Consider the following 12,602-nt stretch of genomic DNA (forward strand, 5'->3'; position numbering starts at 1 on the left):
GTTTTGTTTGTGGTTGGAAAAAGAAAAGATTAACGTTAAAATATCTGTGAAGGGTTTCAAAACCACCCGATACTTTGGCCCCTGCAGAATTTCCCTACCTTCTCTAATGGTAGTCTACACTGTTCTGACTTTGTATAGTGTGAAAAGACGTCTTCAAGTATTTATTTAACTTATTTAATCCCCTTTTTAAAGAAAGAAGACAGTTGGACAATTATTCGTTCACACAGCTCCTGTCTGAATTTTTAAAAAATGACATAAAACACGAGACAACTATAAATTATCCTTATTTTTATTGTATAAAAAGGAAACAAAATAGTACAAAAAACATGCAGAAACCTTACTATAGCAAAAAGGTTGAAAACTGAGCAAACATGACTGACACTGAGGCCTGTGAGAACATAAGAAGTGCACGGCAAACTAAGAAGTGCACTCTTGAAGGTCAGCGTTGAAGTGCTCACAGTCAGAGGAGGTCAGCTGCATGTGTTCACTTCTTACAGGCAGAGTAAACGACGACTCAAAAGAAATTCAAACGTGTCTGAGGTACAGCATGACAGCTGCAAATGGTGCTCAGAAACACAGCCATCAAACTGAGAGAATGTGAATACACAATAATGAAACCAGACTATTGTGACAGCAATGCCCCAACTTTTGTCATCATAACTTTGTACAACAAGGCCTTAACACGTGTATTTAAAAAAAAAAAAGCCAAAGAAAGCATAGTGGCTAAGGCAGGGCAGTTCAATGACAATAACAAGACCTGAACAAACATTGTCAAAGCTCTCAATCGCTTTGTTCCCTGTGTTTATGAGGCATTTAAAGAAGTGGATTTTAATTTCTATGCCATCAAAACTTTTTCAAGTTTCAAATCAGTCCCTTTGGGATGCTAAAAAAAAGAAACCAGTCTTTGAGCCCTGTTTTGAGTGTGCTTATGAGAGCAAATGTAGAGACTTCCATTTCACCTTATACACTGTTAAAGCCAATGTTTCACTTTCGAATTTAAGTCACTTTGTTGAGCTGATAGTACCATTACGATCAACTTTTGTTTTTATTCTTTGTTATCAAAAACACAACAGAAAATCTTTGAAATGAATGTGGTGCTGGATATCATTCAGTGAGTACAAAATTTAGCTTCAGCTCCCAACACTGTTTTTGTTAGTTCCAACCAAAGTCCAGCTTAATTCATAGTTTTCAAATCAGGAATGTAAGAAAAAATAAATAACGCATTATGTAAAAAAAATGAAAAACAAACATAGCAATAAAACAATGGCTACAGATAGGCTACAATCTGAAATAAATTATGTTCTTAATACAAGCAATTAGCATTTGTCCCACACTAAAAAAAAAAAACAAACATACACCCCGGCTCATTGTATAGTCGACATCAAATACTTTTCATCCATCAAAAAATTCCGAATCATATTTTCTTTACTCCTGCAATACCGTTTCAAATCCACTGGATTTAAATTAGACTTTCTATAGGATCGCCAACTGCCATCCAACAATAAAGACTCTCCTCAGTGAACTCTGCCTTAGATATGTACTTTTTAAAAGTTCATCACCAAAGATTTTTAACATTTTATCTGAAAAAGATATTTACATTAATCAAGATAGAACTCCGAACACTGTCAACACAGATGAGTGAAAACCACGTGTGTCCACGTGTGTGTGTGTGTATGAATATACTGTAGGTGTGTGTGTGTGTATGATTGTCCTGATGGTAGAGATTAGGCCTCAACTGAGTGCTGAGCCAAAAGGCACAATATTGTGTTACAATGAAACGAAGCTGTGTGTGAAGCTCAGCTCTTCAGTGTAACAACCCTCCAGTTTTCCCTGCAATTTGACATCAGATTCCAGTTTCACAGCTTATATGAAAAAGAGGGCGGAAATAAAAAATAAATAAAGTTACAACAGCAGTTTAGATACATGCTGTAGGATAAAGATCAAATCAAATCTGTGATGATTTACGGCAGAAGATAATCTGGAAGCTGAAATGTCGACTGGCGGAACGTGACAAAGTCGTAGGGAAGACGTTAAAGCTGCAGTGTGTGACTTTTAGTTTTAGTTTTTTTTTTTGTTTTCATTGCTCATGTCGTGTTCAGTCTTTATGAACAAACAAACATATAAGACTTTGTTTCTGCTGCTGCAGGCTCCATCTGGAACTATTGAAAACTAATGACTAACTGAAAAACCACACTAACTGTTTGTGGTGTTTCACAGAGCAGATGAACTCCCCGGGTGAATCCTAACACAGGTCTACCCAAATATTAACAACAGATCATTAGAAGCAGTGATTTGATGATGGACAACACTGAAGTATCTCTGTGTTCGTCGTCCATCGTCCACAACGGTGGCATATTTAACCAACAGATAAGTCATTCTCCAACAGTCATTCTATAGCTCCTTAAAATCTGTTTTTGACTCAGTAAGGTTTCAATTGTAAGACAGAGTTTAGGTTGAAATTAAAGGTACACACCACAGCTACAGTATCAGAGGAAACGGGAGAGAAGGAAGATCAAGTACAAATTCAACATGTTTTCCAGTGGTTCCCATCCTAGCTCAGATTTGCTGCGTTCACTTACAGTACCTACACACATTTCCTCATTCATACACACACACACACACACACACACACACTGGTGCTACATAACACACCCACCCCCGAGATGAAGACGAGACAGGACAGTTGATGCAAATTGATTTTACAAAATGTACAGGTAGAAAAGAGTCTGTCACAGGTCCATCAGCTGCAGTCTGTACCAGCAGACTGACAGACAGTCATTCAGACAGACAGGTTACACCCATTTCAGCTCACAGGTTGAAGTGATGCCTCTGCCAGAGGATTCATCCAGACTTGAGGCCACGACAGGGCAGCGACCAGCTGTGGTTTCCTCTTTATGAGCCACAGACGGTGGGCAGTTGCCAAGTCCTGAACAGAGACAAGCCTCCATAACCAAGGCAGGTGACATGGCTACCTTATGTCATCCTGTATAGAGTGCTAAGAGTCTGGGTGATGAAGTTGATGACACCTCTGCAGGCATCTCTGAGGTCCTGCCAGAACGGAGCTGGATGCTGCAAGAAAGGAAATGAAATCATGTTAGAAAAGCTTTCTTTTAAAGCAGTTTTCACAAGTTTGAATGGCTGTCACTGTGAAGGTCTGGTCAAGTCAATCTACTTGTGGTAGATTTTTTGTATCGTAAGCTGGTGGGATGAGGACCCAACGTTGACACTCATGTAAAAGTGTAGAATTTATTAGAGCCAACACCTACTGGACAGCAGTGGTACTGAATTCATAAATGCATTTCAGGCTGATGTCAAGAAGTTAGAAGAGCTAATTTGGAAAGATAAACTGATGGATACTGTCAAACTCTGCTCTGCTGGATATTCATGAAGATGTAGATGTTGTAGGTCTGTAAAGTCACTCAACAGTGTTTCTGATCATGTAGATGTTGTAGGTCTGTAAAGTCAACAGTGTTTCTGATTATCTTAACCTGACCTATGTTTAACTAAATGAGAGACAACGGCTTCCCAGTCTCAGGCAGGGATACTGAGGATTGTTTGTTTATGCAGAGGTGTCTTTAACGTGTGTGTGTCTGTGGGACACCACTCTGGAAGGCCTGAACCTCACCTCTTTGTGGTTAACCGACCTTCCCTTATGTTCAGTTCCCATCAGCCCTCTCATTTTCTACTTCTCTCCCTCCATTTTAACCTTAGTTCTTAGCTCTTTGTTCAACATTTGTTCAGAAAAGTGTGTACAATTTTGCCAAATTCTTTGTCATAAGCACGATGAGAGTAACACACACACACTCAGCAGGGAGAGTGAGCAGCAACACAAGAAAACCTGTTACAATTCTGTTTGTGTGTGACTGTAAGTGTGCGTGCGTGTGTGAGAGCAAGACAGAGAGAGAGAGAGAGAGACAGAGAGAGAGAGAGAGACAGAGAGAGACAGGGAAAGGGAGAGTAGAAGCTTAGAGTAGGTGACGTCATCTTTGTTTATGTGCATAAAGAAGGATGATGGGGGAAAGAGGGAAAGGAGAGAAGGGGCAGTCTGATGTGTGTGTGTGTGTGAGTGTATATACAATGTGTGTGTGTTGCCCATCTCTAACATGAGCTGGAGAAGAGAGAGTTGATAGTAAAGAGACAGACCATAGCTGTAAGTAAAATGTAAATGTCAATAATTCTCTCTAAATGTGGAGGGAGGCAGGGGTTGACTGTAACGCACATTGTAAAAGAGATAAATGAGGGCAAAGGACAATAAAAACACACACAAATATTCTGTTAGTACAGAGTAAGGAAGAACTCTGCGGACTGTTTCAGATCATTTCATGGAAATAATTTTAAAAAGGCAGGGAAAAAGAATGAGACTAAGAAAGACGAAAGAAAGGAATGGGAAACCAATGTCACAGTTTCACGCTATAGAACATGGAGCTACACACACACACACACACACACACACACATACAAATATATTTGCATTTATCTCATGTACTTCATGCAAGAACACTACGGTCAGATAAGATAGAGTGTATGTCAGTATCTGTGTGTGTGTGTGTGTGTGTGTGTCACATGGCCATCCATGTGATTTTGTTGTGATCACAGATAAAGTAGAGCATGTAGAGCAGACACAGTTAGTGTTTATTTTAAGTGTTAAATCCTCCACTCTAGATTCTCACCTTAAATACTAAAAAAGGTTTGCCACAATTTTTAATGACTTTAAATGCCTCACTCTAACGCCTGCTACTCCTCTCTCCTCTTTTAAGAGGTTTTGACCTGCGACCCACCAGGTCTATTATGGTAAACATTTCCAACAGAAAACTTCCAATTTCACTTGCAAAAGCAACGTCAGATCAAAAATACAGACAAAGGGCTGCATCACTGCAAATGACGGCTACACCTCAAAATTTTGTTAAAAAAAATAGCATATTATTCTATTACCTTGAAATTTCAGCACCAAAACCCAATAACGTTGACTACTGTCAAGTCTCTCCAGTTTGGTTAGTTATTAGTTTTGCTGAGCGAATAACTGATCATCCATAAACGGCACAAGCAGGCTCCTCACCTGTCTGCGTAAAACTGTGGCGTTGAATTGATCTCCGATGACCCTCAGCTGTCTGGCCACTCTCCTGACCTCCAGGTCCTGAGCTACCTGATTCCTGGGAGCTCTGTCTGGGGGGGAACCCCGGGACACACGCTCATTTTGTGGCAGCAGGTCAGGCAGAGGCTCCCGCTGACTGGAGATCTCCTGATGTTCCTCTACGTCAACGTCTGCAGCAAAAATAAAAATTAATTTTTCATTTGTTCTTCCGAACGTTCTGACTGTGAGGACACAGCTGTCATTTTGATACATCAATGTTTGTTAAGTAGCTTAAGAGGTGAATTAAGGTAAAACTCAGAACAAAGAGAAAAAACACAAGGAAACGTTTCCAAGTTTCCAAATGATTTTCATAAACAAGGAGTTTGAAGCCACCGGCTGTTTAATTAAAACATAAAGTAAATATGATTTACTTCATTTAATTTATTCAACAAAGTCAGTTATAGTTTTGTTTACGTTTTCTATGTATATTTTTCATGGTTGCCATTGGGATCGGCATAAATAAACACAGATAAAGACACTGATCTGATGACGGTTGTTTTTTTGCACTGAACTTAAAAGTCTAACATTTAACTGTGACAAATGAGACCTATCTAAATGTCATTACAACTTTGCATTTAATTCATATAAAATAATTCCCTTTTAATTGAAGAAAAAAGATATTTCATTTTTTCATTTGACTTCTTGCTAAATTGGTATTAATTACCAATGGTTATGGTTATTTTCAGCACTTTTTATTAGATAAACAAAAATATCTCAAATTCATACTAAACCTAAGGTATGGGTTTTTTATTGGCATTTTTTTAAACGTAACTTTTAAATAAAATAAAATGTAATAAAATAACAGTGTTTATTTAAAGTGAATGTTATAAATGTGCTCTTTTATGTAAATGGGACAAAATCATCATGCAAATCATCCGTTATTTTCTCTGTGCCTGAAGGATAGGATGGACTGATATTCATATTTATATAATCTTACTGTCAATAAGTCTCACAGTGAAAGAACAGGATAAAAACTCATCCACTAAAATGCGTTTTTTAAGAGAGACAGAGAGAGAGACAGAGGGAGAGAGAGACAGAGAGAGAGAGAGAGGCCCTGGCTTGTTGCCGGGGTAACTCAAAGATAGCGCTCCTGCTGACTTCTGGGTGTGATTGGTCAAGACAACAGAAGATACACTGGGATTGGGTGGACTGGGTGAAATGAGGCGGGGTCAAGGATGATAGACAGGTGTAAAAGAGTAGTAATAAGAGGGGAGAGAAGTGGGGTGACAATGAGGTGGAGGCCTTTCCAACAAATCAGACAGGCTGATTTCCAAGTGGGGTCTAAGTGAGACAACTAACTCCATGGTCTCGAACTTTGTGGGCTTTTCTATCTACTGTGCACAAGGGAATGACAGGAAAGGGAGGAGAGAGAAGTTGACCCATGAGCTCTTTTGTTTTTGTGTTTTGTATTTAGAATATTATTTCCATCTGATCATATTTCTGATGATCCATACAAAATAGAATTAACACCCATTTAGATTATGCATGAAAAATATAACACATATAGTCATTGTAACTGTCTGTAAATTACTAAGTCACATGTAAAATGTAATTTAAGCCTGTGAACAACTCATTATTATCTGAGTGACTGTTTTACATCATAATGTTGCAATCAATAAGCTGACAGATGATAGAACGTTTAATGATACAGTTTATTAGAAAAGCATATATTGCCAATATTTTCTCTTGAGTATCTATTAAAAATGTACACTTACACTTACACTTGTAATTTTTAATATTGAGTATAAGCATTAAATTCAAAAAATAAATTGTGCTAAATTGGCACTTTGATATATATATATATTTACATATATATGACTGGAAGGGTCTTCATGATAGCAGCTGTATGACTCAGTTCCTACCTGTCGATGAAAGCTGGGAGTTGCTTCCCATCCTCCCAGATCATAATCTGCATTAAAGCCTACAGTCAGTACTTGTTACATCTTCATCCTCACACTTTACTCTCCACTGTTAGAACTCTGGCTGCTTTGTTTCATTGCTCACTTTCACTGCACCTCCCTTCCTGGTCTGTCCTCTCAGCTGTCTGTCCTTGATTTTATTCTGGATCACAGATTTGTAAATCTCTCTGAAGATTTTTTTTAAATGTTACTTTTAATTAAATAAAAAGTTTGTCAAGACAGAGTTTTCTGCTGCCTTTGTGAAAGCTCAGAGCATGAAGAAATGCTGCTCAGTGTTTCTCCAGAGCAGCAACATGACAGAGGACAAGTCTGAACATGTCTGAGAGTCAGCTGAGCTTCAGCTGAGGGAGGGGTGGAGGAGGAGGAGCAGGAGGAGGAGCAGGTGGAGAGTGACCTGTCTGTTTACATTACAACAAATCTGTCAGAAACTGTGGCTCAGTAACAAATGTAAAGCTGCCTTTCCTTGTAACCAATGCCACCTCATGTTTCTCTCACTTTCTACCACATTCTAAGTCTCATCTTCAGATTCTTTGTTTTGTCATAAAACAATAGACACTATGGTGAAACAGACAAAGTTCATCTCAGCAGCTGGGCTGGACTTCACACAGTACAGTACAGTCTATTATTATCATCTCTCCCTCTTCACACTATGTGAACTTTGGCCAGACAAACATTGTTCACTTTCGATCACTTTCGCTGTCTGAGAATCCTCACAGCATACTGAAACAGAGGCATGGGAGTTACAACAGTGATGTCAGATGTGTGGAAATCCCCGTGAGGGCTGTAAACACATCACGCTGGACTCCTTCACGCCGAAAGGGAGGCGCAGTGAATTTTTATGTTCATAACGCTACGCTAATGACATATCAGTCCAGGTCTCAATGTTCTAGTTGAATCCCAACGGTTTATGTTGTACTAGCACCTGACACTCAGATTGCAGGGTCCAGAAATCAGCACATAGATAATTTAGCTCTGACATACATCTTGAGACAAATTATTTTTGGTTATTGTTGAGGACATTTTGATGAATTTCTTTTATGTCTGGAGTATTAGATGCAGGGGTTGGTTCAGTTCACAGTCTTAATATAAACATTACTTTTTGGTTTGCTATCATTAAGGTACATAATCTTACCTGACTCATTTTCTGAGATGCCTCCAGAATTCCCTCCCATGTTGTTGCTCTGCTCACCCTGGTTGCACAGTGGTGATAACGGAGGTGTTGTTGACGGCGACCGTGCAGGAAGCTGCTGGTGTTCGTGGGGGAAAGAATAAAGCAGGCGCAGAGGCTGCAAGGGATGCAGGTGATTGTGGTTGTAGGGGAGAATGGAACTGGGACCAGAAGCTATACTACTGGTTGTCAGTAGACCAGGCCACGAGTGGGTAGGGCATCGGACCTCCATGCGGCACGTGTGATGTGGAAGAGGATCATTTCCTCTGCCCCCTCCTCCACTTCCTCCAGTTTCTCCAGCACTCTCAATGGTCTCTGCACGGGCCATATCAGTGGTCTTTAAAGTGACACAAAGAAAAATGTTTCATACATTTAGAAATAAAATGTCTAATTACATTGTTTATTAACATGGAGTGTAAATAGTCATGTATCTCGCTGTTTTTGTGGGACTTATGTGGGTGTAAAGAACAGTGAAGGGAGACACACATGGGTCTGTCTGCAGGTTCCACACACGGCACCATGCAAATTGTGCATGTGTGAGTAAAAGGCAACTGGTAATCATTTACAGCCCACACAGTCATTGAGACACTGTATTACTGTTATTCTTTTTGGTACTTGGTACAAGGTTATAAAAATATAAATACCAATATATAAATAATAATATTTTAACATAACCTTTAACATAAAATCGTTTATTTATAGTGCATTTTTCGTAGAAAAACAGTATATAACTTTTATTTTATTTTAATTCTTCTCCCCAGCCTCACTTTGACCTACCAACCCATATTCGCTTTTCTACCAATAGGCGGCGTCTGGTAGTGAAGCAAAGCTAGACTAGTGTTTGTAAACAAATCCGTGCTTCACGAGCACGAGGATCTGCGCGCGCGAACGAACAGCAGATTCGCACAGACTATGCGCTTGCGTGCCGCCGAGTCACGCGAGACACGAAGGGGAGAAGCATCAACGGTCGTTTTTTAATCTTTACATTTGAAAGCTAAGGAGATTTTCAATAGCAACACTGTGTGTAGACCTGTTTCAAACAAAAAGTTACTGAAAAATTGGTAAGACAAAATAAATCACATATAAAAGCGAATACGCATACGTTTCACAGCGAGAATACATAATATATTCACAGTAAATGGAAATACAAAAGACAGAAAGTTGGTTTGTGAGACAACGTTAGCGCTAATGTAGTTAGCGGTTCGAAGACGGCGAATTTCATGGTCATCCGCGTCTGCTTCCAGTGTGGAAAAAACGTGGTTTTGTCCATAATTATATTGTTATTATATTATTTAATTTTTTTTTGTCAGGACTTCAAATTATCACCAACTTAACGACTAGTGTTAACATAGAACAGGGTCTTTGATAAATGTCTGTTGTTATTTATATATAGTTGTTTGAAAAGTAGTTGTTTTAGCCAAATAATTTTGTTAAATGATTATAAGGTTTGTTAGAAGGGTTACAACGAGAAGGAAATGGTTCAAACCGGTGTTGAGTGCTGAGTTTAAGCCAATTTTCTTTTCATCGTTCTAGTGCTGACAGCTGTCAGATTCTGACGCTGTATTTTCTTCACTCTGTCAGGGATAAAAATAATAATCCACCTACTTGACGAAGATGATGCTCCGCGCAGATGCTGATGCTGAGGGCAGGTCAGATTCCACCAGTCAAGGCTTGACATCAGATGGAATAAACTGATCCACGGACACTGGGGTAAGCCGGACAGGTGGTGTGGATGTTGTAGGAGTCCAATCCTGGGTTGATGTCACTCCATTTCAGGTTTCAACTGTTCAGGATTGTCCAGATTGTAGAAAAGCAAAGTGTTTTCATTAAAGTCTCAGACTCATGAAGACAGAAATGCGTAGATCAGAATCTGCGAAGATTCACTCAGAGAAGATTCGTCACCCTCGGATATACGGTATACACTGTCTGTTATGGTTCTCAGCGTCAGCGTCGGATCGCTCTGTTTTTACTTGACGTCCCTCAAGCTACAGAAATGTAATTCAACATCCGGTTACAGTATTACACAATACATCAGAACACGAACGCCAACGTCATTAAAAGCGTGTAAAATAATAAATACACTTTACATTACACCTATATTATATCCGAGCACACTTTCATGTACGCCAGTTCAATAAAATACTATTTTATTGTTATGAACATTATTTGCTGGTGATGTCATCCCCTAGTCGTCTGCGCTGCTAAAAGCTTTTATTTTGAAAACTAAATGTCACAGTTGCCTGACTATAGCTTAACTTCCTTTACCGCACCACACGACATGTGCTGACATGCTCCCACAACAGGATGAAGACTGTTTCCCTGTCTCCACCGTTCTGTTTATCTTCCTGCTTCTTCTTTACCTTGTATGCCTTTTAAACGAACTCTTACGCAGTCAGGAGTTCAACCTGAGAAAGCAAAGAAGTAAGAAAGTACAGAGAGTAATTTCTGCTAATAAATTGTGATTTATCTGCAGAAACACTGCCCTTTTTTTTGCATTTTTCTTAATTTAAGTACAATTTGGTCCTGACAGCTGGTAGTTGTTTAAATAGGCGAGGTACTGATTGATAAAAAGCCATCTGTGTGTCATAATTATGCAGTTAAATATTGGCTCATTGTTAGTATTCCCACTGTACAGTAGGACCTGGGTTTGATTATACTTATAAATCAACCCATTCCTGGTAAAACACCAAGATGGTTGCTTCAGGAAATACATCACAGTGACTGATTGTATGGAAAAGGCAGTGCAAGTGCATTCACACTGCATTTATAGCAATTATAGCTACCACAATGATAAATGGACTGGTCTAAGGTATTTCTATATTACACACATATACCTGTATATGAAAAAATAAATTGACAGCCCAAACAGTCCGACATCTTTCAAATTTCCTCATTTCATTGTTTAGAGAAAGTATTTCCTTATCATCTTTACACTGGATTACAAACACACCATTACCTTGTCCTTCACCCTAACTGTTTTTCTTTCTCTTCCAATCTGTTCCACACAGAAACACACATACACATAACAACACACACACACAGAGACAGCTGCAGCAGCTGTGAACTAAAACAATGCCTGCAGAGGCATTGAGTCAGCATTCATATAGTCACACTTTACGACACAAGCATTGCAAGTGCTTGCAAGTGTGAGTGAGAACTACAGGATATTAGTGTCTGTAATTACTGCCACCAGTTGTAATTTTGTTTTCTAAACATCAGTGAAGTCTGTAAGTCTATTCTTGGTCTAAATCTTACCTTTTTTACACAGTCACGGAGGCAAAGACTTATCTCATCTAGTTTGCATCATTAAGAGTAAGAATAATTAATGGACTGAAACAATAGACCTGTTAGTGATTCCGTCCATGCCACTGACCCTCATGTTACACAAAGGTGTAAACAACCCAGTGTTGGTTTAAAATACCCGGGGTTCCCCATCCTCTCAGCTGTGTGGAAGGATTTTGATTGAGTGGCATGTGTGTCCTGGTGTTGAGTTTCAATTCACTAGATTTTTTAGATGTATTTTTATCTGTCTGGATGGTCATACAACAATGTTGATAACTAAAACAGGAGCTTGGTTAATTACCAAATCAGCTGCTAAAATGGCTGCTACAGCTAGAATTCAGTTGGATTTTGTGTTGGTATTATTGTACTTGTCATATTTGTCATACGTGTCTAGTGCACTTGGAATTTTGTGACTTCATTGTCAGATACAATACTTTATTTACACAATTTTTTTAAATGCAATGTTTTTAAGAACACAAATATAACATTTTAATACATGTTTTTTACTGTAGCAGTTCAGATGTTCTGCTGTTTTGTGGTTGATCTCCTGCAGATTGTCTTGCATTATTAATTAGGAAAAAGTGTAAAAACCGTTTAATGAGGTTTCTGCCTCTCTAGGGACACAGTCCAAAAAGAGAACGTTCTCTTTTAGCCACTTTAGTGTGATCATGTTGTCAGTATGTTCAGGTTACTGTAATACAGTGGTCAATATTTAATTAAAAACAATATGAACCTACTTATGTTTACTAGTTGCCCTTTAACAAAATACACAAACTACACAACATAGATTACCTTAAACTGAATGCTTGATTTTTGGTGGGTACAGATTTGTGGTTTGTGGTGCTAAAATACTACATTTGTTTACAACAAACAACTTAATCATTGCATTTAGTAAAATAGGTACGTTGTTTTTACTTGTAAATGCCTGACTTTAGGCCGTGAGCTGTAGGATGCTCAAGGCAATTACATTGATGATATTTGTCTAGTTTTTCACGAAGTAAACCTACAGCAAAGTTTATGTTCCAACAGCTGAGTAATTGTTTGAGTTTTTACACCCAGTGGTCTGAAACCCTGCATAGCATTAGCATTCCAAATGACTTCA

At 38.7% G+C, this 12,602-nt stretch overlaps 2 protein-coding genes across 3 annotated transcripts in view; one reads left to right on the forward strand and one right to left on the reverse strand.

The window, feature by feature from the left end:
• bbc3 (BCL2 binding component 3) lies at positions 1-9,962 on the reverse strand. Of its 2 annotated transcripts, XM_008308891.3 has the most exons (4): positions 9,824-9,962; positions 8,183-8,555; positions 5,057-5,262; positions 1-3,069 (listed from the first exon to the last, which is right to left on the reverse strand). In XM_008308891.3, exons 2-4 carry the CDS (start codon positions 8,544-8,546, stop codon positions 2,974-2,976), a joined length of 666 nt encoding a protein of 221 aa, XP_008307113.1. In that variant the 5' UTR covers positions 8,547-8,555; positions 9,824-9,962; the 3' UTR covers positions 1-2,973. The 2 variants fall into 2 exon arrangements, with proteins under 2 accessions (XP_008307113.1, XP_008307116.1); XM_008308894.3 differs by lacking the exons at positions 8,183-8,555; positions 9,824-9,962 and adding an exon at positions 6,994-8,150.
• Positions 9,842-12,602, forward strand: part of ccdc9 (coiled-coil domain containing 9) — a 23,562-nt gene continuing 20,801 nt past the window's right edge. Inside the window, exon 1 of the transcript XR_003049515.1 lies at positions 9,842-9,928. The gene's annotated coding sequence lies outside the window, so the exon portion shown is untranslated. The remainder of the gene's footprint in view (positions 9,929-12,602) is intronic.

This window comes from Cynoglossus semilaevis, chromosome 4 (genome assembly GCF_000523025.1).
Source record: "Cynoglossus semilaevis isolate Cse_v1.0 chromosome 4, Cse_v1.0, whole genome shotgun sequence".
NCBI lineage: Eukaryota > Metazoa > Chordata > Actinopteri > Pleuronectiformes > Cynoglossidae > Cynoglossus > Cynoglossus semilaevis.